Source organism: Phoca vitulina, unplaced genomic scaffold, assembly GCF_004348235.1.
Source record: "Phoca vitulina isolate PV1807 unplaced genomic scaffold, GSC_HSeal_1.0 scaffold56, whole genome shotgun sequence".
Taxonomy (NCBI): domain Eukaryota; kingdom Metazoa; phylum Chordata; class Mammalia; order Carnivora; family Phocidae; genus Phoca; species Phoca vitulina.
Window position 1 is genome coordinate 1,083,991 of NW_022589759.1, and position 27,334 is coordinate 1,111,324.

The 27,334-nt window shown below is 62.9% G+C and overlaps 4 protein-coding genes across 4 annotated transcripts in view; 2 read left to right on the forward strand and 2 right to left on the reverse strand.

Moving 5' to 3' along the window:
- Positions 1 to 18: 18 nt before the first annotated feature.
- Positions 19 to 8,120, forward strand: MVD (mevalonate diphosphate decarboxylase). Its single transcript, XM_032389942.1, has 10 exons — positions 19 to 140; positions 2,356 to 2,426; positions 2,910 to 3,024; positions 3,368 to 3,514; positions 4,204 to 4,403; positions 4,631 to 4,705; positions 4,867 to 5,085; positions 5,451 to 5,566; positions 6,723 to 6,831; positions 7,428 to 8,120. The coding sequence occupies exons 1-10, from the start codon at positions 71 to 73 to the stop codon at positions 7,506 to 7,508; spliced, it is 1,203 nt and encodes a 400-aa protein (XP_032245833.1). The 5' UTR covers positions 19 to 70; the 3' UTR covers positions 7,509 to 8,120.
- A 1,230-nt stretch (positions 8,121 to 9,350) lies between these two features.
- Positions 9,351 to 17,437, forward strand: LOC116623014 (cytochrome b-245 light chain). Its single transcript, XM_032389848.1, has 6 exons — positions 9,351 to 9,480; positions 13,983 to 14,052; positions 14,518 to 14,592; positions 14,792 to 14,875; positions 15,395 to 15,476; positions 17,125 to 17,437. Exons 1-6 carry the CDS (start codon positions 9,423 to 9,425, stop codon positions 17,338 to 17,340), a joined length of 585 nt encoding a protein of 194 aa, XP_032245739.1. The 5' UTR covers positions 9,351 to 9,422; the 3' UTR covers positions 17,341 to 17,437.
- Positions 17,438 to 18,930: 1,493 nt separating this feature from the next.
- IL17C (interleukin 17C) lies at positions 18,931 to 19,925 on the reverse strand. Its single transcript, XM_032389798.1, has 2 exons — positions 19,582 to 19,925; positions 18,931 to 19,192 (listed from the first exon to the last, which is right to left on the reverse strand). The coding sequence occupies exons 1-2, from the start codon at positions 19,923 to 19,925 to the stop codon at positions 18,931 to 18,933; spliced, it is 606 nt and encodes a 201-aa protein (XP_032245689.1).
- A 3,969-nt stretch (positions 19,926 to 23,894) lies between these two features.
- Positions 23,895 to 27,334, reverse strand: part of ZC3H18 (zinc finger CCCH-type containing 18) — a 60,155-nt gene continuing 56,715 nt past the window's right edge. The window contains exons 16-19 of the mRNA XM_032389838.1: positions 27,063 to 27,259; positions 26,433 to 26,529; positions 25,367 to 25,463; positions 23,895 to 24,788 (exon numbers count right to left, since the gene is read on the reverse strand). Of these exons, the coding sequence (XP_032245729.1) occupies positions 24,575 to 24,788; positions 25,367 to 25,463; positions 26,433 to 26,529; positions 27,063 to 27,259 (605 nt within the window). The 3' untranslated portion in view covers positions 23,895 to 24,574. The remainder of the gene's footprint in view (positions 24,789 to 25,366; positions 25,464 to 26,432; positions 26,530 to 27,062; positions 27,260 to 27,334) is intronic.

A 27,334-nucleotide genomic window follows, 5' to 3' on the forward strand; every position in this document is an offset into this window, starting at 1 on the left:
ATCGCAGGGCAGGTGAGGTGCGAGCCGGGCCCTGCTGGCCGCTGAGGGCTGAATTCGCCGTTTCTGGGCCATGGCTTCTGAGAAGCCGCTGGTGGCGGTGACCTGCACCGCGCCGGTCAACATCGCGGTCATCAAGTACTGTGAGTGCGCGGCCGGGGGCGCCGAACACGGCCCACGCGGGACGTCTACCCCTGCGGGGGCGAGACGGGGTTGGCGACAGTGTCCACGCGGACGGCCAGCCCCGCGGGGGCGGGACGGGGGGTGACAGTGTCCACGCGGACGGCCAGCCCCGTGGGGGCGGGACAGGGGGGTGACAGTGTCCACGCAGGACGGCCAGCCCCGCGGGGGCGGGACGGGGGGTGACAGTGTCCACGCGGACGGCCAGCCCCTCCGGGGACGGTGACAGTGTCCAGCACGGGGCTGGGCTCCCTCGGTCTCCCGCAGCTGGCCAGCTGGGCCGCTCTCCATGTCTGTCATGCTCTCGTCTGAAGATCGCTGGTAGCGGAATCACAGCATATGTAGCTCTGCGGAGTGGCTCTTGTCACGGTGGTTCTGGAGACGTGCAGGCGACTGCTCACGTCATTACTGGCCTGTTTCGGGCTGAGTCCTGTTCCCTGGTGGGGACGTCCCACACGTTCCTTAGCAGCTGGGTTGTTTCCAGGTTGAGCTTTACTGTGAATCAAGCTGCTGCAAAACTGTACCGGGGCTTGTGTGAATACAAGTTGTCATTCTTTGGGGACCAATGTCCAGGAATGCCTCTGCTGGGTCATAGGGTAGTCGTACTTTAGTTTTTTTATTTTTATTTTTTAAATTTTAAAGATTTTATTTATTTGAGAGAGAGTGCACGTGCACAAGTGGGGGGGAGGAGCAGAGGAAGAGGAAGAAGCAGGCTCCCCGCTGAGCAGGGAGCCCCACTCGGGCTGGATCCCAGGACCCTGGGATCATGCATGACCTGAGCCGAAGGCAGGCGCTTCACCGACTGAGCCACCCAGATGCCCCTGCTTCTCCCTCTCCCTCTGCCATTTCCCCACTTGTGCTCTGAGTCTCTCTGTCAAATAAATAAATAAAATCTTAAAAAAAATAAAGAAAAACTTCCCACCCCACTTTGCGTTCCCACCAACAATGTCCGTGTGATCCAGCTCTTCAGCCTGTGGTGGTGTTGTCAATAGCTTTTATTTGAGCTATTCTCATCGGTGGGGTGACATCTGGTTGTGGGTTTCGGGCCAGGGATACTGAACACCTGCTCTCCTGCTTACCTGTAACCTGCATGTCCTCATGTCCGTGTTCTGCTTGGACCGTGCACTTTCTTACTGTGGAGTTTTGCGAGTTTGCGGTATCTTCTAGATGCTAATCCTTTGTTGGACATGGGGTTTGCCAATATTTTCTCCCACTCCGTAGCTTGTCTTCTCGTCCTCCTGATAGGGTCTTTCAAAGAGCTGAAGTTGTTAAAGTTTTGGTGAACTCCAGTGTGTCAGTTTTTCCATGAGTGGGTCATGCTTTTGGTGTCAAGTCAGACAAATTTGCCTGGTCCTACAGCCTAAAGGTTTTGTAGTTTTACGTTTTAAATTTAAGTCCCCACCTTGAATTGTTTCTCTGTGTAAGGCACGGGGGTCAGGTTGCAGTCCTCGCCTGGCCTCTGGATGTCCCTTTATTGGGGCAGCATTTGCTGAGAAGGCTGTTCCTCTCATTTGCATTGCTTCTGCACTCTTGTCCCAGATGAGCTGGGCATGTTTGTGCCAGTCTGTGTCTGTGCCGTCATGGGTCACCTGCCAGGCGGTAGTCATCACCACCCCCTTAACTGTCCACCCTCCCAGCACCGCACATGAAAGTGCAATGTGCTGTGCCTGCTTCACCGAGAGGGCCGCCACGTCCCCCTCCGCGAAGGTTTCCTTTGTCGCTGGTGTGCGAGCAGTGGGGGTGGTCCCGCGTTGTCTCCAGGGCGTGAGAGCAGAGAGCTTGGAGGTGTTTCTGTAACCAGGGCTCCTCCTGTGTGGGAGGCAAGAACCTTACCATCAGAGTGCTCAGGGCCTGGAAGGCACTCCAAGGTAATTCGTTGAACGGATGAAACAAGATTAAACAGAAGCATTGAAGCAGGGGGATGGGCTGGCCTCCGGCTCCGCTCTGGGAGTGGGAGCCCAGTGAAGTGGGGAGCAATCCAGGAGGACTTCCTGAAGGTGAGGGCACAGCAAGAAGAGGACGTATCCAGTGCAGAGAGCAGGCTCCTGGCAGATGGGGGAGCAATGGGATGGGAGTGAGGGTAACTGGGGAGCACTGCTGGGGAAGAGTGAGGGCAACAGCGTGCTGGTTTGCAGGGCTGGGAAATGGACTGGCCTTGCCTTGGGTTGTTTGTTCCAGGGGGAAAGCGAGATGAGGACCTGATCCTACCCATCAACTCCTCTCTGAGTGTCACCTTGCACCAGGACCAGGTTAGTATGGGTTGGCACTAAACACCAAAGCAAATATCTACCAAACTTGTTCTGTTGACCTTTTGTGTGACAATCGGATTGGTAGTAATAACTCCCTAGCCAGTGACGGTTCCACACACACACACACACACACACACCCCGTTAGGACTGTTCTTCACATGCACTCCCATGCTCCCTGGTCTCCCCTGGAGGTCCGCATCCCTTCCTCCGGGAGCCATGCCCAGGGCTCTGCTGTGGGCCATGAAAGTGTGGGCTGCACCCTGCGTGCTGGAGGCCAGGCCTGGCACCGAGCCTGCTGCGTGGCTTGGGGCCTTCCTCACTGCCCGGCCTGGCCTGCCGGGCCTCAACAGCCCTGTTCTCCAGTAAGGCCGTCCCTGCCCTGAGTGCGTGACCGTGAAGGGCCGTCATAGGAAGGCCGTCCCCAGTGGAGGGGGCTGTTTAGCTGGCACCCGCCCCTGAGGTGGCCTGTGTTTTCTTTCTCAGTTGAAAACCACCACCACAGCTGCCATCAGCAAGGACTTCACCGAGGACCGGATTTGGCTGAATGGCCGGGAGGAGGACGTGGGGCAGCCCCGCCTCCAGGCCTGCCTAAGGGAGAGTGAGTGGGGTCCCGCAAGGGACACGTGCAGCGCTGGGGCCAGGCCAAGCTGGTTCCTTACGCCACTGTCCCTTCTTCACTCTGGCTTGGGTCTGAGTGCACAGAAGGTGCTGCTGCCTCTTGGCTCCCCTGACTTCCCACCGCAGCCCGGCCCCTTCTGGGGGGGAGGGGATGCCTGTTAGCGCAGCCGGAGCCGGGTGTGGGTCTGGCGCTGGGGTCTGCGGCTTTCCCCTGAGCAGAGGCCTGCACAAAGTCTGCTGCCTCTTCCTGACTCATGGCAGGTGAGTTGCCAGGAGCAGGTCGGGGCCACTCTGCCCAGTGACCGTCTCCCCCGTCCCTTCAGTCCGCCGCCTGGCCCGGAAGCGGAGGAGCGCCGGTGATGAGGACCCGCTGCCCCTCAGCCTCAGCTACAAGGTTCACATCGCATCAGTGAACAACTTCCCCACGGCTGCGGGCCTGGCCTCCTCAGCGGCAGGTTACGCCTGCCTAGGTGGGTGCCCACAGGTGCCCACAGGAGACCCAGGGCCCCTAGGGTGCTGTGCCGCGGCAGGCAGCCCTTCACACGCTCGCAGCCTTCAGGGACCCGAGTGCTAAAATCTTCCCCGGGCTCTGTGTGTAGAATCCTCTAGGTTGTATGTGCCAGAAACCCATCTCGAACTTGCTTAAGCCTAAGATAGGGCCAGTTTCTTGGCTTGGCTGGCTCCGGGTGCTCCGGCAGGCTCCCTGGGAACCTGTCTCCCTCCCTCCAGACCCCTGCTCCGCTTTCCTCTGTGCTGGCTCACTCTCCAATAGGCCCTCCCCACCTGGGGCAAAGCTGGGTACCGCAGTGGCAGGCGGTGGGCTGACCGGGTGTGGCCTAGCAGAAACCCCAGGGGTGATGCTTACTCGCTCAGCCAGTTCATGTGCCCATGCTTAAGCTGCCCTCGATGACTGGCAAGGCCAGGAGGACACGCAGTGGTGGGGACAGAGAGCCTGCCTTGTGGGCCCCCAGCTCTGTATCCTGGCAATAGACCCTTGGCCAGACCCAGCCCTGCCCCCTGACGCCCAGCACTACCAGCCGCCACGCTCATGCCCACTTTTCAGGCCTCTGCATTGGCCTCTGCTCCACATGGCTTTTCAAAGTCTTCAGCCCTTCCCCACCCATCTGAGCCCCCTGTGCCCTTCACCCTGTGCCTGCAGCATATGCCCTGGCGCGGGTCTACGGGGTTGAGAGTGACCTCTCGGAAGTGGCTCGCCGGGGCTCAGGCAGTGCCTGCCGGAGCCTGTATGGGGGCTTTGTGGAGTGGCAGATGGGGGAGCGGGCCGATGGGAAGGACAGCATCGCCCGGCAGGTGGCCCCGGAGTCACACTGGCCCGAGCTCCGAGTCCTCATACTTGTGGTGAGTGAGGCTGGGAGGGGGCGGTTCCTCCTGGCCCGTGGGCTCCCCGGGTGGTGGAGGCACCTGGCTAAGCTTTGAGTGACTCCCCGCAGCAAAGGGGCTACTGTTCCCAGGCCTGCCCTGTCTGCCCAGGGAGGCGACCTCTGTGGTTGGGGAGGGATGGGACGGGATGGGTGTTCCAGGCTGGGGGCTGCAGGGTGGGGTCCAGGCTATTTCTCTTGGTGCAGGTGAGCGCGGAGAAGAAGCTGATGGGCAGCACCGCGGGCATGCAGAGCAGCGTGGAGACCAGCTCCCTGCTCAGGGTAAGGCTGGCGGTGGCCCAGGGCACGTCCTGCACATCGCAGCGCGGCGGGCTCCGCCTGCGTCCTCCGAAGCCCGGCTGCTCGGTTCGGCTCAGCCCCCGCAGAGCCCCTGGCCGCCCTGCAGGGGGAGCGGCTGCACCTCACGGGAGTGTGCCTTGCAGTTCCGGGCTGAATCGGTAGTGCCGGCGCGCATGGCAGAGATGACCCGCTGTGTCCAGGAGCGGGACTTCCAGGCTTTCGGCCAGCTGACCATGAAGGACAGCAACCAGTTCCACGCCACCTGCCTGGACACCTTCCCGCCCATCTCTTACCTCAGCGACACCTCCAGGCGCATTGTCCAGCTGGTGCACCGCTTCAACGCCCACCACGGGCAGACCAAGGCAAGGCGGGGGGGCAGGTGGGGGCTGACGCCACTCTGCCGGCTCCCCAGACTTGCGGCGTGTTCCCTGGGACAGCCCTGGGGCCCAGAGCTGCCGGAGGGCCCGGCTGCGGTCCAGCACAAGCCGGCCGAGACAGGGCTTCTCGGCTCCCGCTGTCCCCTGCTGTCTGCAGGCGCTTTGTTTTTTGGCCGGCGCGGGGGTGCGTGGCCCGCACGTGAAGCCGCTGGTCCTGAGCTGGTGGGCAGAGGTGCCGCGGCTCCAGGGCAGGTCGCCTGGGCCCGGCTTGGCCGCGGGCAGCCCCGGGTCTCCGTGTGAGCCGGGCCGGCCACGCCGCAGACACTCAGCGCTGACCGCGCGGGCTCCAGGTGGCGTACACGTTTGATGCGGGCCCCAATGCCGTGGTCTTCGCCCTGGATGACACTGTGCCTGAGTTCGTGGCTGCCGTGAGACAGTGCTTCCCCCCCGAGTCGAACGGAGACAAGTGAGTTGGGGGTCCCCCACATTTGGGAGGCGCGGAGGGAGGAGCAGGGTCTCCCGCTGAGATCTGGGACGGTGGCCCGCGAGGCCGTGGTGCTGAATGGGGGTCCCATGGGAGTTTCAGTCTCTGCAGGGACCCCACGCAGCGTGCCCCCAAGGGTGCCTTCCTGTGACCATCACGTGTCAGCCCGGTGGCCTCACGCGCAGGTCCATGCAGCGTAATGGCTCCTGGGGGCGGCGCCCGCGCCTCGCGGTGACATCTGGGCCTTTGGACTTCTCTCTTCCAGTCGTTTCAGCACAGGGACACTTCCCTGCTAGGGGTGCAGGGAGTATGTGGGGTCGGTTTATGTGTCACTGTCGTTGGGGCAACACTGACTTGTGGTGGGTGGGGGCTGGAAGGCTGACTTCCTCACCGTGGACGGACCCCGTGACCAAGGAAGGCCCCCAAGGCAGTTGGTGTCCTTGTGGGAGACTCTGAACTCATTGCTCTTGTCACCCCGTGGGCGGGTTGCAGGCTTTCGCTTCCTGGGGAGCGTGTCCGTGGACTCCCCCTCAGACTGAGGTGTTGCCTTCGTCTTTTTTTTTCAAAGACGTTATTTATTTGAGAGAGAGAGCATGCGTGGGGGGGAGAGCAGAGGGACAGGGAGAAGCAGGATCCCCACTGAGCGCGCAGCCCGACATGGGCTCGATCCCAGGACCCTGAGATCGTGGCCTGAACTGAAACCAAGACTTGGTTGCTCAACCGCCTGAACCACGCAGGCGCCCCATGAGGTGCTTCCTTCTTGAGCTTTGTTCCCCTCCCCGGGCCAAGCGGGAGCCGCGGGTGAGGAGTGAAAGTCCCTGGTGACCCCGCCAGGCACTTGCTCACTTGTACCGGACTTAGTGTGCGAGGGCACATCCACACCGCGTACCATTAGTGTTTGCGCAGCCTTGGAGTGCGCGCCCCGGGGCTGTGCCCACACACGGTTGTTAGCTCCTGACCTGCACTTACCTGCCTCTCCCGTTATCCCCATCCGGTTCCGGGGCTTCTGCATTTCCCTGGAAGAACCCTGCCCCCCTCCCCCAACCCCCGCAGCCGCCAGTCTGCTTCCTGTCTTGCATCTGCTGTCTGCACACTTCCCGTCTGTGGCCTCCCGACCTGCCTGCCTGTCTTTCCCCAGGTTTCTGAAAGGGCTGCCCGTGAGGCCTGTCCCACTCTCGGACGAGCTTAAAGCTGCGCTGGACGTGGACCCCACCCCCGGCGGTGTCAAGTACATCATTGCCACCCAGGTGAGGCCCAGCGGCCCCACTGACTGAGGGGGGCGCCTCCAGCCTTGCGGGCGCAGACCCCGCCTGCCCCCAGGCGAAGGGGCTCCCTTCAGCTGCCATCTTCCCAGTTGGCTGGGAAGCCGACTTGCCAAGAGTAGGAGCAGAAGACGCAGTGACATTACCTTTGGGTTTTCAGAGCATTTAGTACAATGTGGCTTGTCCCATTCACTCACTTACCCTGCAAGTGGATGTTTAAGGACCCCTGGCATTGTGGGGTGGTGTTCCCTGTGCTGAGGGGGCAGACTTAGGGAGACACACAGGTGCTGGGGATCCTGGGGACCTTTATGGCTCACCACACAGGATCAGGTCAGAATCCCTGTTTGAATGCCTGAGCCAGCATTTCACTGAGATCTGTCTGATTCTAATTCCTGTGACCTGAGCCCCCAGGCCCATGGTCTCTCCCTTCCACTTGGGACCTGCTGTCTACCCCGGGTCTGGGTGATGGAGGTCAAGCAACAGGGTGCCCCGTGTCGGTCAGGGTGTCAGGGTGTTACCACGTGGGTTGTTAGCTTCTGACCTGCACCTACCTGCCTCTCCCGTTATCTCCATCTTGACAGGTGGGACCTGGGCCTCAAATCCTGGATGACCATCACGCTCACCTCCTGGGCCCAGACGGCCTGCCGAAGCCAGCCGCTTGACTGCCTTCCCCGAGGGGAGCCCCGGCCGCTGCTGGGAGAAGGGCCGCTTCGCTGGGACTGGGGAGCTGGGTGTGGCGGCTGGCGGGTCCGTGCTTGTTGGGGCCTGAGGGCTAGCCCCCGGGCTCCAGGCCAGAGCACGTGCTGTGGCTGCGGGTCAGAGGAGTGAGCATGTGCAGCGCCCAGGCCGTCGGGAATGCCCCCCACCAAGGGCCTCACCTCGCTCCAGCCTCACCCAGTGCTTTGCTGAGAAGAGAGCGGGTATGAGCGCCAGGGATCCGATTCCGGGCGCTGAGCTGGACGGTGTGGAGCTGCCGGGCACCCCTTCAGAGGCCACTCCCATAGCCCCAAACAGCAGCTCTGCCGGACATGACGGGGAGTTGGCACCCCTCCTCAGAGCCGGAGGACAGGTCACCGCTGCAGACCTCAGGGACCCCCCACAGAAGCTTCAAGCCTGAGATAGCCCCCATGGTCCCTCTGCCAGACTCAGGCATGCGGCACAAATGGAACGTTTCCTTACAGAAGGACCCCGGCTGTGTCTCCAGCGGGCGGTGGGCGAGCAGCACCCACGGAGCGTGCGGGCTGCTGGGAATAAAGGCCGCTGGGCTGACCGGGGCAGACGTGTTCTTCTATGCTTCCGACACCCGCGCTCTGGGGCCCCTGCGCTGAGAGGCTGGGAGGGTATGGGCAGAGCACCCAAAAAAGCGGCCTTCTGTCCCCTTCGCTTGCCTGTCAACTGCTGGCCACACAGCGAGGGTTCAGCATGTGGCCACAACCCACGTTCGGCGGCTGACGTCACTGAGGCTCTGAGGGGTGTGAGGATGTGGTTTGGGTCTGGCCCTAGGTCCCTGTCCATGAAAGAAGGTGGGAAGTGGGTTTGCTGGTTAAGGACATGATTCCCCACAGCCCAGAAGTTTCTGGATCCTGAAACCACAGGAATGCCACCCCTCCCCATTTCCGAAACATCAGTGCAATGCAAGGCAGGCTTCCAGGAGGAGGTGGACACCTGGGCCAAACCCCTGTCCCTCTCCCCCCAGGGTCAGGGCCGTGGCCGTGGCAGCTGCTGCTGAAGCACCTGCTGGGCTATGATCCTGACGGGGAGGGGGGGGAGATGACAAGGACGCACTCCTGCGTTCCGGATTTCCCCAGAAGCTTGGCACATCCTGTCCTCCAGAGGAGTTACTCCTCTGAGCAGAGGGTTGCCTGCAGTTTGACCTCGGCCACACCTGCTCCAGGCCACGGCCAGGTGGGGAAGTGGGGGCTGAGCCTGCCACCGTCCCTCGTGCTGAGTGCTGGCGCCTTGTTCCCTTGTGGGGCATCCATTGTGTGGCCGTCTAGGCCTTTAAAATCTAGGAACCAGCCTGCCCACACCTCTTTTGGGAGAAACCCCTGTTGCCGCCTGTGGGATCCTTGGTCTGGAAGCTGAGCGTTCTGGGGTGCCTCTGCCCTCTTAGGCGGGTGCCTCCAAGTCACAGCCTGATCCCCGTGTGACCCAGCCCTCCAGGGATCGCCCTGGTCCGAATCAGCCCAGGTGATGCTTGGGAAGTGGGGCACAAATGGTGGCCTCCCGCTCCCGTGCCCGGAAGGAGCGGGGAGGAGGAAGTGGGCCGGGCCTGGGCCCGGAGGCGGGCTGGCTGGGCCTGCAGGGGACCCCGCCAGGGAGGGAGGCCTGGGGCGGACAGGGCCCCCACGCTCGGTCCCGGCTCTCACGGAGAGCGGGACGGGGAAGGCCCCAGCGGGTACCCACCTGCCCGGCGGGGCGGGGCTGCCACTGGGGGCGGGGCTGCCGGGGGCGGGCCGGTCGCTGGAGGCGGGGCGGGGGGGGGGGGGGGGGGGGGGCGGGCGGGCCCCCGGGCGGCGGTAACGCGGGCCGCAGTGTCGCAGGGATCCCGCCGGGCTGTGGTCGCCTCCGCCACCATGGGGCAGATCGAGTGGGCCATGTGGGCCAACGAGCAGGCACTGGCCTCCGGCCTGAGTGAGTGCGCGCCGAGACGTCGGGCTGCGGGCCGGGAAGTGGGGACTGAAGGCGGGGCTGGGGACCTGCAGCTGCAGGGCGGGCTCGAGGTGGGGGGGGGCTGCGGCCAGCCGGGCAGTCAGGGACCTTAGCCTGCGGAGGGTTCGGAGACCAGTCCCCCGGCTCCTGCCCACCCTCCAGCTGTCCCCTCGACGCTCCCCCACGCCCGCCCGGACCTCTCCACCGAGAGAGGAAGTTGCAGCTAGGGAAGAGGCGTTTCGTCCTTGGTGGTTTCCGGGGAGTCACTGCCCACCGGGATTGGGTAAACCCAGCAAGTGGACGCCCGTGGGGGGGTGGGGCTGCTGCCCGGGAGTGGGGGGGCTTTGCCCAGCGGTGGGGAGGGCCTCCCTCTCTTCCTGGGCCCTGGGTGGCAGGCACTCTCCATGTGGGGCCCAGCCCCCAGTTGCACAGAAGGGCATCTGGGATTTCATAAGGTGGCTGGAAACCCCCAGAGTGACCCGCGTTCAGCTCTGCTCCCAGAGAGACTGCTTCTGGGGAAGGGTGGCAGGGCCCCCAGTCACCCTGCCACCGTGCTCAAGAGCTCTGACTAGGGAGCAGTGGGGTGTGTACCCCAGCTCGGTACTCACAAGCAGGAACCTCTCAGGACTGGGTGGGGTAAAGCTGAGTCAAGAGGGGGCCCAGAGGCTCTGCCTGGTCCCCCTCCAGGGACCTGCCACTCCCAGGAAGGGCCTGTGCCCAGTGGGGAATATGCAGACAAGGGGGGGCTCTTAGCCCAGCACCATTCCCCTGGGACCCCCTTGAGACCTCCTGCCACCTGGGGAGGGAAGGCAAAGTCTCCCCAGCCCCACACTGTTGGATCACATTTTAGATCACGGGGTCTAGCGGTGTGTTGTATGTCCAGGCAGGTCACCCTTGCTTTGGGCATCTCAAGTGGCCAAGAACTCAGTGGGTTGGTCACATGGTGCTCCTCACTGTCCCCAGGCTGTCCACTGCAGACCAGCCTCCCAGGAAGTAGAGGGTTCTAGGCCCCGGAACCCCATTCTTTGAAGGCCACTGCATGCAGGCCGGCCGGCCGGGCCTTGGCTACAGTTGCGGTGCCTTGGGACCCGCACCTCTCTCACGTCCGCTGTGCAGACAGTGAAGGCAGGGCCTGGGCTTCGCCTTCTCCATCGTCAAATCAAATAAGACTGTTTGTCAGAAGGTCCCCCAGAGCCCTGCTCTGGTTCCTCCCTTGCTGACTTTTCTCCTGGGTATAAACTGCAGCCTCCAGGGATGTCTCAGGCCTGGCGAGACCCTAGCCACAGTCACACCCCACAGATTTTTCTATTGTGGGAAACCCCATCTGACCCGATCTTGGCACCTGCTGCTGAAAGCCTTCCTGGGGTTTTCCTGTACACACACCAAAAGCCAGATTCGGGCTGCTCTGGGCCCTGAGCCTCCAGCTCCCTGCCTTGCACGGACTCTGTGCCCGGATCTCCTGAGCAGACCGCAGGGCCTTTGCGGAGCTGAAGCCTCTGTGGCTGGCTGGCTTCTCCATTTGTTTCTCAGCTCAAGATGCCACCTGCTTGGAGGCGTCTTTCCAGAGCACCAGGTGGAGAGTAGCCCCAGACATTCAGTCACCTTCCCCCTCTTCTAGTTTTGATGTTTATTTCTGCTCCCCCTGACAAGACCATGAGCCCCACAATAGCCAAGGCCTCATCTTTCCATGTTGCTGCTGCGTCCTGTGTGTGGTAGGGTTCTGTCAGCGTTTGGTGGCAGTGGACCAGTCCTCCTGCCTTCCTGGTGAGTCAGTGGTGTCTGCCCCCCTCCTGCTGAGGGCAGGCGGCAACACTGCAGCTCGGGATGGGGAAGTCACGCACCCAAACACAAGTGAGCTGGCTGAATGCAGAACACCTCCCTTTCCTCTTCTAGTTCCCCCAGATGCTGACCAGCCAATAAAAAAAGTTAATATGTACCAGAGCTCAGCACCACCGGTAGGAAATCTGCTAGCCGAAAAGCAGAGTGAGGTTTTAAGGTGGTGTATCTGGGCTGAAGGAAGGGGCTCAGGCTCTTACCTGGTGGGATGTGGGGGCCTCTGCGTGGAAACAGGCGAAGCTGGGCTGCATGGCTGGACCGGGCTGGGGAAGGCCACCTGCACAAGAAACAGAGTAGGAAATGGTCCCCTCCAAGGACACTTGGGACCTGCAGCCAGAGCTGGATTGAAGAAGTCCGGGACAAGGCAAAACCGTGGAAACTCAGGCCCGTGCTGTGTGTGGGGAAGGGCCTAATGTCCCCTACCCTGTGCCAGAGATTCCCATGCACTGGGCCCAGGCCTGGAGAAACCCCAAAGCCCCCAGCAGAGGCAAACGTGAAAGTTGTCTACAAGGCCGTTTGCTCCCTGGGGCCGCAGGAAGCCTGACCCTGCCAGCTGTCTGCTCACCACCCCCCACCACCCCCCCGCCCCGAGGAAGCACGCCGCCTGGGGTGGACCTGCTCACACCATGACAGAGCCAGAGCGGCCGAGCCGTCTGGAAGACCTGAGAACGTGAGCACACGTCGATGCCTACCAGTATGTTCCAAACTGCTCCAGGAGTGAAAGGAGCAGAGAATTATACACCAAAACAGGACAGTGCAAAAAGTGAACTAATGCAGAACGTCAAGGAAGAAAAGTCATTAAAGGTTAATGGATGAATTGAACATGCTGTAAAGACGAGAGGATTCGTGGAATGGAAGATGGGGTTCAGGGAACCTCACAGCACGCAGCCCAGACACAGAGATGGGGGGGTTATTAAAGAGAAGCTGAGCCCTGTGCAGGGGAGGGGGGCACCCTGTGGGCAGGAGTGGAGGGGAGAAACCTGCCCCGTGGACAGTGGGGGGCAGGGGAGACCCTCCCCGTGGGTAGCAGCAGGTGCAGAGGTGAGAATCAGGGCTCTGTAGGGTGAATGCCGGGAGGCAATACAAAAGGATAATGGGTGAGCATTTTCCAGAAATGGAGAAATCTCAGATTGAAAGAAAGCAGAGTCCTTTACAGAATAAAGGAAAACAAATCCCTTTTAGGACACACGGTAATCAAATTAGAGACCATTAAAGAAAATCTTAAAATTTGCCAGAGGGGAAAAGTGGCTTGGCATCAGACTACAGATTTCTCTAGAGCAGCTGCCAGAAGGCAAGGGAACGAAATCTTAGGTGCGGAGAGGAAGGGTGGGGTCAGGACCCAGGCCAACTCATTTGGCGGGCTGCTGCCAGGCCTGCCCGGGGGGAACCCCCGAAGGATGCCCGTCAGCCGGGGGCGCCGAGTCCAGCAGACAGGCCTGGCCACGAGGAGGGGGCCTTCGGGAATAAGCACCGACAGTAAATAATTAATCAACCATGGCGCGCCCGGCTTGGGGCTGAGGTGAAGCTGAAGTCCACACGTGATCCAGGAAGAGAAAGTTGAGAACTTAGAGTTTGAGCCTGTTAGCAGGAGGTGGGAAAAGCAACACCAACACCTGTTAAGGAGAAACAGAGTTCACATTGTCAGCTGCGCTCGGTAACCTGTGATGTTTCCTGTCAGGCTGGTGGAAGTATTAGAAACCCAGCTGTATTGGCTCATTCGTAATCACGCAAAACCAGAAGCGATGGAAATGTCCCAAAAACGGGAGAGCAGGTCAGTCCCTGGCGGCTGATCACTAACGCAGAACACCGCGTGGACGGCATTGATGAGTGGAGGCTGGGCACAGGGGCGCGGGGGGCTCGCGGGCTGGGGGGAGTCTTGACGTGGGTGCGGAGCACGTGGGGGAGCACCTCCCAAAGTCACCGAGCTCACGTAATTGTAGCTGGAGAAATTGCTGGAAGCTCTGGGGATGCTCACACAGGGGTGTGCCTGGACTTAGGACCTCAGACTTCAAAATGGCTACAATGGAACATTTCATGTTACAGATATTTTACCGCAATAGAAAAAGTTGTAACAAAATAATTTCTGGGGAGAAAAGACCCAGAGGGGGCAGCACCTGACAGGCTCGAACTAGCTGACAGGAAGGACCTGGGCGTATCGGTACCTGATGGCGGGGTCCGGGTGAGACAGTCGGACAAGCGGGAGCACCGTGCGGCCGGGAGAGATCGTCTGTCCCCAGAAACACGGACAAATAATGTCATCTCGAAACACGGCAAGCAAACACTCCAAATGGCCAGGCGTCCGCAGAGCCCCGCAGAGCGGGCAGCCGGGGTGAAGACCAGTCCCACCTGCCCGCTCCGGGCTCCGAGGCAGCTGCTGGGACGCGGTCCCGGCTCCGTCCGCGCGCGAGCTGCTCCTTCAGCCCCTTGCCCGGCTCACTACCCAGCTCACGTGCTGCTTCCTAGGGCTCCCCCCGCCTGTGTCCCCCGCACGGGCAAGCGCGTTGTCCCACTGCAGAGCGTCTGTGGGCATCTGTGGCCGACTGCTGGCCTCGCCGCGCGGGGGCGGAGCACACGGAGAGGGCTGGGGTGGGGGCGCATCCCCCTGGGGGTGGGGGACTCCTGCTAACCTGCTTCTCCTCTGTCCACAGTCCTCATCATGGGGGGCATCGTGGCCACTGCCGGCCAGTTCACCAAGTGGTACTTTGGCGTGTACTCCATGTATCCTGCCAGGGTAGACCCCGGGACGGGGGGAGTGCTGCTCAGATCGGGGTGGGGACGCGGCTGCCCCTGGGGGCACATCAGTTTCCCTGGGCCCGTTAGACGCCCCGCAGCCGTGGGGAAGGCAGGATAGGGCTCAGTCGCAGTTTGGGAAGCCAAGGCTTGGAGCAGGGGAGTGACTGGCCTTGAGGCTGGCACTGAGGCCTCGGGAATTCTGGGGGTGCCCTCTGTGCCCCCCTTCTATCAGCTGTCCCCCTGGGCAGGCTTGGGATCTGTCCGGGAGTGGGCTGAACCCCTGTGGCCCAGCTGTGACAGGCCAGCAGGCAGGAGAGTGGCCAGACCTGTTGGAACCTGTTTCCCAGCTGTCTGACCTCCAGGACGCAGCTGCACCCGTTTTCTCGTCAGCAAAGGGGGCTCACCCTGGCCTCCAGGCTGAGCCCGGCTGTTCCTTAACGGCACGTTCAGTGGCGCAGGCGTGTTCGTCTGCCTGCTGGAGTACCCCCGGGGGAAGAGAAGAAAGGGATCCACCATGGAGAGATGGTGAGTCCCCCACCTCTGCCTGGGGGCCGAGGACACTCCTTCTGACGCTGCAGACGCCCTCCTGGGCAAACAGGCCGGAGCCCGCCTAGCCGCCGTGGCCCCTCGGTCTCTGGGAGGGAAGAAGCCGGGGGGGGCTCTGGGGGGGACGGGGGGCGCTGCTGAGTAGGATACAGTCTGTCTTCCCTCTCCCTCTGCCTAGTGGACAGAAGTATATGACCAAAGTGCTGAAGGTGTTCGGACCTCTCACCAGGAACTACTACATCCGGGCCTTCCTGCACCTTGGGTGAGCCCCCCTGCCCCCCGCGGCCCCCTGAGGACCAGGACAGCCCTGGCATAAACCCTCCCCACCGCCTGGATCAAGTCAGCCCCATCCCCGCCCAGATACGCTTCCAGACCTGCTCTGTCCCCTCGTGCTGCGTAATGGCTCACGGCAACGCTAGGACTTAATCAGGAGTAGTCGGGGGCTGACGAGGCTCACCTGGGCGGCCCTGCTCCCTGCCTTGTGCACGCGCCTGCTGGTTCCTGCCAGGGAGGCCGCAACGCCCACGGGCCTCGGCGGACGTGTGAGCTTCCTCCTGGCGTGGTGGGTGGGGGCCACGCGCCAGCACCCCAGGAGTTGTTAAGGTTCAAATAAAAGCAAAGAGGACAGCTCCAAGGGCCCAAGCGTGGAAGCCCAACCTTTTGCAGGACTGGGCGTGTCCTCCAGCCGGGGTCCTGGGGGCCACACACTACGTACGGTCTGTCTGGTCCTGGGGGTCCCGGGGCCGCAGACCCCTCCTGACCGCCCTGCCCCCCTCCCCAGGCTGTCGGTACCTGCTGGCTTCCTGCTTGCCACCATCCTGGGGACAGCCTGCCTGGCCATCGCGAGCAGCATCTATCTGCTGGTGAGTGGTACCCTCTGTGGCTAGCCCCGAGGGACCCTGCCACCTCCGTCCCCAAAGCCAGCTCTGCAGCCTGTGTCCTTGCTCGTGCCGTGACGGAGTCGCTGACTCCGTGGCCACCGTTCGCTGCATGTGTAAAGTGTGCTCACTCCTTTATCTGCGCCTCGGCCCCGCTTTGCAGACCAAGAAGTGGAAAGTCAGAGAGGTGACGTGGCTGGCCCAGGGTCACACGGCCAGCCAAGGCCCAACCCGATTGGGATCCGTTTGGCATACTTTTCTTATCCTACCCATCCTAGCTAACTTGGGGTGCCATTGGGAGCACTTCCTGGGGAGCACGTTAACAGTACAGATGCCACGTGAATGTTTTCCAAAGCTGCCCCATTGGGCCCTCCCGGAGTTGGGACACATGCAAAGGCCCCGCGGCAAGGATGCACGTCAGCCGGTCTTCACAGAAAGGCCGGCCGACTTGGGGAAGGATGGCATGGGCGGAAGTCTCGGGCACAGGTTTTGGGCCAGATGCTCATGCTTCTCTTGCGCTGGATGTTCATCCTTCCATTTGTGCGTGTTCTTAAAGGGGCGGCATGTTGTCTGTGCTCTGAATGCCTACGGGCCCAGCCGTTTCACTCCTTGGTGACCCGCCTGCCGGTCCCCCAACGGGAGCCCTTCCTGTCTGTTCGCTCTGTGGCTTCCTGCGTGTGGTTGCGAGGTGCCGGGGGGCGGGGGGCATCACCTGCGTCCAGCCCCTGCACCCTCCGACCATCCACCCCCCACCTCAGGCTGGCCGGGCTGCTGGGTCCTACTTGCTTCCCTCCGCTGCGTGTCTGAGCTTTCTCTTAGAACTGCCCATCTTTCGAGGGGGCTTTTGTCTTTTCCGTATTAACTTGCAGGAATCTCATGAATGTTCTGGGAGTGAATTTCAGACCCTGAATACTTTCTCCGCCTCAGTGAGGGGTCTGTCAACTTTGTGTGTGAAATCCTTCCCTGGGCGGAACAGAAGTTTGTCTGTTTGCCCTCTGGTTTGTGCCTTTTACAGATGCCCTTTTCTGCCCGTAAGCCGTGTCTTTCTGCACTCTCTCGGATCCACTGTATAGTTTTCCTCTTCAGGGTAGATATACTACTATTTAAGTTAGGAGGTGGGACCACAGATGTTCATTTTATTCTTCTGCTTCATAAGTGACATGATGTCACACTTTTTTATCAAGGATTGTGGGGTACAGATGAAAAGAACACGTTCCCAAGCCCTCCCAGCCCGCCGAGGGCTCTGCGTCCAGCGAGACCCCATTCTCTTCCCCAGCCTGCTGTGGCTGGTGCCCCCAGGGAGGCCCCCTGCCCTCGCTGGCTGCCCCCGTGGGCCACTCCCACCCTGTGGTCTCACGTCCTGTCCCGGCCTTAGTCCCTGTGGGGGCGTGGGGGGTGGGGGGAGGCCTGGTCTTGGAGCATTCACCTGAAGGGCCTCCAGGTTGCCCTCCCCCCACTGTGGGGTCCTGCCCGGAGAGTGAAGCAGCTGGGTCTGGGGTCCTGGCTGTCACTCCGGAATTGGTGGGTTCAGACGTGGGTCCTGCCCAGTTCCCAGGGGCTGGGGGGAAGAGGGTGCGGGGGTGGAGTTGGCCTCTGGGAGGCCCTATCCATCCAGCCCCTCCATATCCTGCAGGCGGCTGTCCGCGGAGAGCAGTGGATCCCCATCGAGCCCAAGCCCAAGGAGCGGCCGCAGGTGGGGGGCACCATCAAGCAGCCTCCCAGCAACCCCCCGCCCCGGCCCCCAGCCGAGGCCCGAAAGAAGCCCAGCGAGGAGGAGGCAGCAGGTGCAGCGGGCGTTTCTGGTGGCCCCCAGGAAAACCCGGTCCCAGTGATCGACGAGGTCGTGTGACCCACGTCTCCAGCTGTCCGCCATGTAGCCCCCAAAATAAACCAAAGAGAGCAGGCTCCTGACTCTCCGCGTGCACCCCACTCCCAATCCGGGTCCTCCTTCAGCATAAATCCTGGATGGGCCTCTTCTCGCCCTGTCTGCCTCCCCACCTGCCCATCCCGAAGGGCCACTGCCAAACCGCCAGGCTCCCACAGCCCAGGATGGACGCCACCCGCACCACGCCAGTCAGTGCCGCCACAGGGATGCCTCTGGCCCGTGGCTGCTGGGCCTCCTGGACCCTCGGTTTGGAAGTGCAGCCCCTCCCCCTCCCTGTCCCCGGTGGTGTCCGTGGCCCGTGGGGCTCTGCCCTCAGAGCCAGCCACATGGTGGAAACTCGGTCACGTGCTGACGAAAGTGTCCTTCAGACCCCAGACAAAGGTCACTCCTCCCCCCTTCCCAGGCGCTTGTTTGCACACAGTAGGCCTTCATCAGGGGTGGAAATGGCTGGTCAGGCAGGGAGGTGCTGAAAACTGTCCTTAGATGGGCTGGGGAAACTGAGTCTCCAAAGGGGGGTCATTGCCTCGCTGGAACTGCACGGGCTCTGATCCCGGGCGTTCTGCAGGGGGGGTCCAGAGGCTGGGGCGCCTGGCCGGCCAGGTCAGTGCTGGGGGCAGAAGCCCCCAGGGCATCCAGGCAGCGAGACCGGCCTTCGGATCGGCCTGGGTGTCTGTTGGGGCTGGAGGGGGACACTCAGACACTTGGAGGGGGACGGTGGGCTGCACAGGCATGTCCCCCCGAGGCGACACCCCCAGCCGTGGGGAAGCGGGGTAGGTCCCCTTGGTGGAGGAGGGCCTGCCCGCATCCTGGCCAGACCGGGAGCCCAGCCCTTCCGCGGTGCCACGGCCAGAGGTGTCGGCAGGTGAAACCCGCCAGGGCACGCAGGGCACACACGTCTCGCACACTGGCTGCCCTCGGGGTTCATGCACAGACATTTCTGGAAGGACGCAGAATCTAGGGCCAGCGGCCGCCCCTGCAGGACCAGCTGGGTGTCAGGGCCAGGCAGGGGTGAGGGCAAGGAGGGTGCCTTCAGCCACTGCCCTCTGCCGGCCGACGCTGTGCTCTGGGGGCATGTCAATTAAACAACACATTTTACACTTAAAATAAATAGGTGTTTTAGAAATACAGGGGTACTTGTTCCTGGGGGGCTGCTGGGAAGAGGAAGCTTGAGGGCCGGGACCAGCCTGGGGCCCGTGAGCGTGTGAGGGCAGCCCGGGGAACCACAGACACGGAGGGGACGTCAGAACACCTTTCGTTTAAGAAGTTCTAGATGAATAAAACGATCCCTTCTATCCCAACTGTCTGTGCAGAAAGGGTAAACCGAGTCTCGAGATGGGCGTGACCCACACAGTGCCCCCACAGGCCCCAGGGACACCGCTCTTCCATTGCTTGGTCTCCACCGTCATTCCTCACCCCGAGGCCTGGAGCCTCGGTTCCTGCCCGGGGGCCCCAGGGGGCAAATAAATAACCAATAAATACGCATAAATAGGAGGGGCCCTCTTCGTAGAGACCCCGACGTCCAGTGCGTCCGGCGAAGACAGCCAAGGCCGCTGGTCACTGTGCCGACCTGGGCAGCACGCAGGTGCAGCCGACGGGCACGCGGATGAACTCGGCGTGGAAGGAGAAGGCCCCGGGCGTGGGCAGCCGCGAGGCGTCCCGCGAGCAGGCCCGGCGGCGGACCACGAGCAGACTCTGCAGCAGCGGCACGGAGTTGAGCGCGGCCGTCTCCCGGCCCGTCTTGGCGCTAATGCAGCCCCTGCACAGGCACTGGGCGACGGCCAGCTTCTGCGGGTAGCGGCTCTCGTCGGTGTCCACGCTGCGGGGACAGACGGCGTGAGGCCCCTGCCCGCAGCCCCCCGGCCGCCCCTCGTGCTCGGGGCGCTCCTGGCCCACGTGAGCCGAGGCTGCGGGGCGGGTGGCACGGGGCCCCCACTAGTGAGGCTCATCGTGCCCCCCACTGCCCCCCCACCCCTGACACCGGGCCCAGCCACCCCTGCAGGGGCTCAAGTGTGGACCTCAGAATCGTCCCGGGGAGCCCTGGGGATGGAGCCGCGCTGCAATCTTGCAGACTGCGGCCCGCCCTCCCCGCCTGGGGGTGATGGCCCATCTGGGGGGGGGGGAGACACTGAGGCCCAGAGAGGGGAGGCAACAGCCCCACCCCACAGAGCAGGGACCCCTGTCCCCGGGGAGTCCCGCAGCCCTCACCGGTATCTCCAGGGCGAGATGGAGCGCTGGTGGATGTCGGCTTCCAATACCTCCTCAGGCCGCAGCACCGGGCACTGGGTCCCAGCGGGGGGCTCGTCCTGCCGCCTTCTGCGGCCCCCCGCCTCCAGGCTGGCCACCAGGGCTACGGGCAGAGCCTGCTCCCACTTGGCAGCTCGAGCCAGCAGGTGGGGCGGGGCCTGGCCCAGGGGCAGCTCCTCAGCCGAGTAGCAGCGTGGGGTCCCGTGGAGGTGGGGCCCCCCCCAGAGCTGGGGGCCATGGAGGGCCAGGCTGGCGGGCAGCCAGAGCAGAAGCAAGAGGCCAGGTAGGAGCTGGTGGACAGGCATCGGGTGGTCAGGCCAGGGGGTGCCCAGGGAAGGGGGCACCTCCCTGCCCTCCCACCTTGCCCTATTTCCCGTGGAACGATGGAGTGCGGCCCTCCCTCTACAGTTGGAGAAACTGAGGCCCAGAGGGAAATTTGACCCTCAGCCCAAGCTCCCCAGAGCACCAGAGCTCCTGGGCCCTGGCTCTCTCCTGTCCCCAGATTTGGGGGGCTTCCTGAACCCCGTGCCAACCTCCTCTGCTTGGGAGCCGGCGGCACGGGGCAGGCGGGGGCGTGGGGAGAGGCAGCGGCTCACGAGGCTCACCATCGCAGCAGGGGCGCTGGGCTCGGAGAGGCAGGTGCACCTGGCTACGGGCCTGGAGGCTGCGGGCCTGGAGGCTGCGGACCTGGAGGCTGCGGACCTGGAGGCTGCCCGGCTCCAGGTGCCCTTTATACCTCCAGCCACACCTGGGGAAAATCCGGAGCAGCTTCCTCCTGGGGAAGTGCCCGGCTGCGCTGCTTCCTCCTCCCCTCCCGGTGGGTCCCCGGCCCCTCCTCCTGCCCCGGGGCGGGCCATGCCCGCCCCCACTCCTCCGCTCCCCACCCCCCACACACACCCAGAGGGACCCTGCCCCAGGCTGCCGCCTTGCAAACGGAGCCACGGAGCCCACGGCTTCTTAGGACGGGGAAGTTCCGCTGCTTGGTGCGGTGAGTGGGGCGCTGGGGCAGCTCGCTCGTCCACAGGGCTGCGTGGAACTCCTCCAGGGCTGGTTCCCCAGCTTGTGGACACGCGCTTGGTCCCGTTTTTCTATCTGAGACGGTCCAGGAGGGGCCCCATGTCTGCCTGCCGCTGCGCAGGTGAGAGAGAGTCCGGAAGAGGCTCCGGGAGTTGGGGGCCGGCCAGTGTCTTCAGGTTCTGGGTTGGGTTTCTGTGGATTCACTCAACAAAACCTCACTCTAGAAGCCAGAGATGTGGGTGAGGATGCCTTGGAAACTTTAAAGTGCCTGCACCCCGAGAAGCTGTATTTGAGGAAGTCCCTCTCGGGGCTGCAGGGGGCTGCGGGGCGACGGTCCAGGCACTTTGGTTGTCCCGAAAGGGACAGTTGGAGGCCATCTGGTGGAGCTCTGGACGCCGCTCCCTGGGTCCCCTGGCCACCCCTGAGACACAGGGCCCTGTGTGTCCCGGTTTCTCCTATCAGAGGCTAAAGCATCCCCCAGCTGATGAGGGTCTGAGGGCAGGGGAGTGGCCAGATACGCACCATTCCCTAAGTCTCCAGGGACACGAAGACCCCCTGGGGGAGCAGGGCTCTCCCAGGTGTGACTCTGGGCAGGGGTCCTTGCAGGTGTCTGTACATGCAAGTGGGCTGCCCTGTGCCCCTCTCCCTCCGGGGAGCAGGACAGGGTTAGAGGAGACCCTGTCGTCACTGGCCTGGAGGAAATGCTCCTTCCCAACAGATGGATGGATAGATGCGTTGAGTCCTCAGGGCTGCTCCTGCCTACAATGCCCTGGTCCCTGGTCGTCAGCCCTCTGCTTGCATACCTCCTGCAATGGGGAGATCACCACCCCCTGCATTAGTTTGCTAGAGCTGCTATCACTAAGTACTATACACTGAGGACGCCACAGTTCTGCAGGCCAGAGTCTGAAATCAAATTGTGGGCAGGGTCCATTCCTTCTGGGGTCTCCGAGGGAGGACCGTTCCCACCTCGTGCTGCTTCCGGGGGCTGCTGGTGATTCTGAGTCCCCTGGCTTGTGGCCACGCTGCTGCGACCCCTGCCTGTCTTCACGGGGCCTCTCCCTCGTGTCTGTCTCCCCTGCTCTGTGTCTCCTAAGGACACTCACCTCATTCAGAACGATCTCAAGATCTTTACCTTAATTATATCTGCCAAGACCCTTCATTTCTCCACAGGGACGGGGGCCAGACCTTTGGCGTATTTTGGGGGATACACAGTTGAGCCCAGGACCCCCTCTACAGGGCGGATGCTGGAGGACCAGGAAGCCCCTCCCAAGGCCGGGCTGACCGCCGCCTCCCTGTCTCGGGAGGGTGAGTTCCAGTCTCTCCTGTGTCCCCCCAGGAGGCAGCGTGAGCCCCTTGAGGGCAGGGGCGGCGGTGTGGTGGCGCCAAGCTGGTCCACAAATACGCTGGAACGAGGGCAAGAGGGACGAGCCTGGCTACCCAGGGAGTAAAACGGGGTGACAGGGCCCCAGCTGCGGGGTGCTGGCAGGTGAACCCCAGCCTGGAGGCCGAGGGAGCGAGATGCCCGCCGCGCAGTGGTCTCGCCTTCTTTTCTGGGGGGGTCTGGCCGCACACGTACATGGGTGTTATTTATGAAATGAAACGGCTATAAATGGTCACTTCGGCTGCGGCTGCCTGGCGGGTCTCCTCCCGCGGGGGCGCAGCTGGATGCACTGGGCAAGCACGGCGGCGCCCTGACCAGCCAGCCCCCCATGGGGGGTTAGTTTCCGCATTTTCTGTGCCTTTCCAGAACAGCCCATGGGTGGGCACTGCGCTCGGCAGAGGAACCCTGGGACCAGGCTGCGCGCCCATTCCGCTTCCCGGCACCACCGCCCCTCGCGGCTCCACAGCGGTCCCCAGGGGGGTTGGGGTGGGGGGAGAACTGGCTGAGCGGACCAGGGGCAGGGCCCAGGGGTCGGGGGTCGCGGCAGGCGGTGCCAAGGCCGGAAGGATGCAGGGCGGGGGCCCAGGCGGCACCTCATTCCTGCGGGCGGCTGAGGCAAGCACAGAAGTCCCGGGTTGGGCAAGACTGGAAAGGCGCCACCAGAGGAAGGCTGGAGGGAGTCCCGGAGGCGGTGTCCCGGAAGGCCCCGCCCTCAAACCATGCCCCTTGGACCACGCGCCTCTGTCAGCATCCTGCTGAGTGAGGCGGCCTGCAGCCCTGGGGGGGGGGGGGGGCAACTGTCCCTGGGGGGAGCTGGGCAGCTGGGCGCGTGGGGGAGGGGCGGGGGGAGGCCAGGAGCCCTGCCGGGTGCTGTGAGTGACCAAAGAGAAACCCAGAGAAACTTCACTTTCACCAAATGAGCTGCCGCATTAGCCTGATGTGTTCACTCATGACGTTGGAGACTGTATCTCCCATTTGAGCGACAAGAATTACAAAATAAAAAACCCTTGTTTTGTTTTTTTTTATCCACTCAAGAGAGAGGGAGGCCGCGGTGGGGGCTGGGGGGCGTCAGCAGGAGCCAGGTGGTTGGGCAAGGAGTATGGGAAGGCCTGAAGGGATGGGGCGGGCTGGCCTGAGCTGCCAGAGTTAGTGTGAGTAGTTGTCAGGTCAGAGTTCCAGGAACAGGAAACAGCATGTGCAAAGGCCCTGGGTGGGAGAATGGCAAGCAGGTGGGGTGGGGTGGCTCAGCATGTGTCACGTGGCAGGGCTGCTCAAGCTGTGAAGACTGGACCTGGACATGGGGGGCAGTCTAGCGGACAGACGTGGAACTGGAGGGACGGCCCTTAATTTTCCCCACTATTTGCATGTTAACCACAGCCAGGATCTCAGCCATCATGTTCCCTGGAGCGCCAACATGCCTGAGGATCCATTAAGTAATAGAGGGCTTCCTTTTTCCAGATGTATGGCACGGAGTGTTCTTTCCACGAATGTTCTTTCCACCAGACTGGGCAGGGGGAGAGTTGGTTCAGGCTGTGGACTCGTCAGGCCAGCCTGCACGCACACGGGGGGGCCTGCGTCCACACCAGCTTTGGGGCCGGGGGCCGGCCTAGCCCGACGACCGTGCTTCCCGGCCTCTCCGCTCGGGCACCCATTTCGGGGAAAGCAGGTCACCGGCGCGAGCGGGAGGTGCTCCGGGGTTCAGGAGGCCCCGCCAGGCCCAGGCCCACCACGAGGACACAAGGTGCCCTGCCCACGGGGGCCGGGGGGCAGAGGCCCCGCGCCGGCAGCACCAAGGGCATCTCTGATCAGGGCCTCTGCCCGCCGTGGCCGCCGGCACAGCAGGCCCACGGAATCACCACCACCAGGGCAAGACGGCTGCTTATCAAAATACTTTATTTTAGGAGACCCCTCAAAAAAAGACCCTCCACATTACACAGACGCCCAACAACACCCTCAGCCTTTTTTTTTGGTCTTTTCTGTATTTTTTTTTTCCTTTTTAAATCAACTAAAACAATCTGATGCTTAAAATAAAAGACAGGAAATATTTCCCAATCGGACTTCAGTCAAGAATATATATCTATTTTTTGACCCTGGGGCCAGGCGGGGATGGGGAGGAGGCTGCTCAGGAGCATGGGGCGCTCCCGGGCCGGGAAGGAGCGCGTGCGGAGGACAGGACGCAGGGCAGGCTGGCTGGCAGCGGGGAGGGAAGGCGGGCAGGCGGGACTGGGCGCCCGGGACTGATCATTTACATAAAACTGGGGCCGCGTCCTCGCTCCTGCCGCTGGCCCGCCGGCCTGCCTGCCTGTCCGGCGGGACTTCTGCTCTGGGATGGGGCTGGTTCAGTCTGGTCTGGTCGGGAGAAGACTGGGATTCAGCATCATCTTCATCGTGTGTGGCTTCTTTTCCAGCTGAGAAACTTTTTTTTCTTTTTTAATTTTTAAAAAGATTCACAGCCAAAATGAGACGTTAACTTCAAAATCCAAGACGGCTGTGCTCACACTAGTTATAAAAACAGGAGAGTCTCTCACTGCGGCGGGGGCCGGGCCCGCGGGGCCCCTACACCTTCCCGGGGATCTTGGCCCGCTTGCGCGCGATGGCGTCCTCCACGGCTTTGAGCTGCTTCAGGAGCTCCTCGCGCCGCGACAGCGTGCTGGCCTTCCCGGATTTGCTGCCGCCGGACACGGTGCTCGCGGCGCCGGCGTCCGAGGCTTTGCCGGGCACGCTTGTGATCTTACTGGAGCTCTTGGACTGGGGAGACAACTGGCGCTTCCTGTGGGGGGAGGGGGAGGCCATCAGAGGGTCTGCCATGAGCCTCCCGCTGGGCAAGGACGCGGGGCCCTGGCGGCCACGGACAGAGGTCTGCCTCCCGGCGGCAGTGGGCCGGGCTGCGGTGGGCAGTGCCCGTCTCCCGCCCTCGGTTGTGCAGCGTGAAGGGGGCACAGCGTCCAGGGCTCGGCTGGTGCCCTGCTGACCTGTCCCTCCTGCTTCTGGTGCTTCTCTGCGGCCTCCCCCTGTGGTGGGGAGAAACCCCATGGTGCTGACCCAGGAGCAGCCCTGAGGGCCGGGGCGGGTGGGGGGCTACACGGATGGCCGAGTCCCGAACCCGTCTGGACCACGACCCTGAGCGGCGGGCTGGCAGGGAAGGGCCTCACAGCCGGCCTCCTGCGGGAAGGAAATCTCTGCCCTGCTTCCGGGGCCGACGGGGAAGGCAGAAGCTGGGAGCACCAGGCAGCCTCGTGCCTCAGGGCCCTTGTCCTAGGACCTGCTGCGGGGCAGGAACGCTCTGGCTAGCCCACCTGAGGCCACGGCGCCCATGTGGTGTGCCCAGGGCACGGGTGGGGCGCTCACCTGTCCGGCGGGGCCACGGGCACCTTGGAATTCTGGCCTCTCTGCCGCTCTGGCTTCGGGGAGCCGAGTCTCCCGCCTGACTTCCGGTCCCGAGAACCTGGATGACACGGGACGAGGTAAGACCCCGGCCCCAGCCCAGAGTGGGCTGGTGTGCATGGACAGGCTTGGGGCGGCCTTGCCGGACACCGACGACCCCACGCCAGAGACGTGGCAGCTCAGTACCACCTGCATGTTCTCACAGGAAGAGGCAAAGGGCAGAGCGGGTCAAAGGAAGGGACAGGGCAGTGCCGGTCCTGTCGGAAAGTGAAGCCCCAGATGCCCACGGAGACCAAGGTCAGGACAGGCCACCGAGCTCCCATTTATCCAACACAAAGACCCTCACCACTCACACCTTCAGACTGGGAACGAACAGGCAGGGAAGCGTAGGAAAGAGAAGTAAGATCAAGAGGCCAGGGGTGCTCGCCGCCCCGCCGTCCAGTGAGCGCGGGGGCCTGTGTGAGGGCGGCGGGCGGGGGCAGTCAGCGCCCGGGGAGCACACGGGCTCTGGCGCCGGCCGGTTCTCGGCCCCGGGCTCAGCGGCACCGGCGAGGGGCGCCCCCCTGCCCCTGCTTAGGGAGAAGGATGGCTGCGCACCGGCCATCAGAGCCGGCCGGGCAGACGGCCCGCGGACAGCCGGGGCTGGACTGCTTGCGCAGCAACGCCGAGCCCCCCGCCTGCGCTCTGCCCGCCCCCAGTCTGCGCGCCCTGTGCCGTCACGGAGGACCGAGCCACCGTCTGTCAGCCAGACACCGGAGACATTTTCAAAGAACAATGACACTCCTAGTTTTTGTTCATGGAAATGTAGTTACTTTTCATAAAAAATGTTATTTGTGTTAAAATATAATACTTTGTTACTGTTATTTTAACATTAGCAAACGTTGACGTTTTTTCCCAAGTTTTAACTTCTAAAACCTTAACATCGATGGCTGGAACCACACAAGCGCTGGTTCCGTGGGGCCCACAATGAAGAGCACACGGGGTCCCGGCCCCTCTGCCCCGCTGGGCCCTGCGGGGGTGGGAAGCTCACCTCGGTCTGGGGATAAGTTAGCCCGCTTGGCCGGAGGAGGACTTTGCCTGTCTTTGTCCGAGGGTTCATAGCGCTTCCGGCTTCCTTTATCGGCCGCCTGGCACAACGGAGGGGGCACAGTGAGGACGGCTGGCCACCGGGCGGGACTAGCCCCCCGCAGGAAGCAGGGCACAGCGGTGGTAGGCTCACTGCCCCACCCGCCCCCACGCACCCCCCCCCGTGGCTGCCCACGGGGCCCCGAGGGAGGCAGAGCCCAGGGTTTCGGGCCTTCATCCTCGGCAGCGAAGGTGCCCGCAGAGACACTGTGTTCCCTGGGGGCCACCAGCCCCGGAGAGGACCCCAAGGGACCCCGCATCTCGCCCTCCCAGTCCTAGGGAGCCTCGGGGACGTCAGCTCACACAGGGCCAGTTACCCGGAGAAGGGCCGGGGAGAGCACCCACCACCCCCGGGACGCTCTCCTCTCCCAGGACACGCTATTGGGCTTCGCCACCCGACACCCACGCCTCCCCCCATCAGGGCAGCAGGACAAGCGGGCTGATGTCCAGCCACCGTTCACTGGCCCCAGGAACCAGGATGCCCCCCGGGGAGCTGGGCTCTCGCAACTGCCACCAGGAGTGCCCACGGGCTCACCTTGTTCAAGAGCGTCAGCTTGATCTCCTTATGGGCGACAAACGTGCCCTGCTGGGGCTGCCCAGGGGGCCCCTGCTGGGGGGCCGTGGGCTGCTGGGGTTTACCGCCGGCAGAAGGCTTTGAGGACTTGGGCAGCTGTGCGGACGAGTCCCTTTTCCGCTTGTCTTCTTTAACCCCATCTTCTTTTTTAGACTTTCCTGCCAACAACAAACGCTAAGTCACAGTCACCATCCTGGCACGGCGGTCTCCTGGGGGCCGCCTGGAGGGGGGAC

What these genes read in the sequence shown, in the direction of transcription:
- MVD (XM_032389942.1), top strand. Translation starts at nt 71, where the DNA reads ATGGCTTCTGAGAAGCCGCTGGTGGCGGTGACCTGCACCGCGCCGGTC. An exon ending in TCCGAGTCCTCATACTTGTG is followed by an intron (nt 4,404 to 4,630) that starts GTGAGTGAGGCT and finishes CTCTTGGTGCAG; the next exon opens with GTGAGCGCGGAGAAGAAGCT. An exon ending in CCCGAGTCGAACGGAGACAA is followed by an intron (nt 5,567 to 6,722) that starts GTGAGTTGGGGG and finishes GTCTTTCCCCAG; the next exon opens with GTTTCTGAAAGGGCTGCCCG.
- LOC116623014 (XM_032389848.1), top strand. Translation starts at nt 9,423, where the DNA reads ATGGGGCAGATCGAGTGGGCCATGTGGGCCAACGAGCAGGCACTGGCC. An exon ending in GGATCCACCATGGAGAGATG is followed by an intron (nt 14,593 to 14,791) that starts GTGAGTCCCCCA and finishes CCCTCTGCCTAG; the next exon opens with TGGACAGAAGTATATGACCA. An exon ending in CGAGCAGCATCTATCTGCTG is followed by an intron (nt 15,477 to 17,124) that starts GTGAGTGGTACC and finishes CATATCCTGCAG; the next exon opens with GCGGCTGTCCGCGGAGAGCA.
- IL17C (XM_032389798.1), bottom strand. Translation starts at nt 19,925, where the DNA reads ATGCCTGTCCACCAGCTCCTACCTGGCCTCTTGCTTCTGCTCTGGCTG. An exon ending in ATCTCGCCCTGGAGATACCG is followed by an intron (nt 19,193 to 19,581) that starts GTGAGGGCTGCG and finishes CTGTCCCCGCAG; the next exon opens with CGTGGACACCGACGAGAGCC.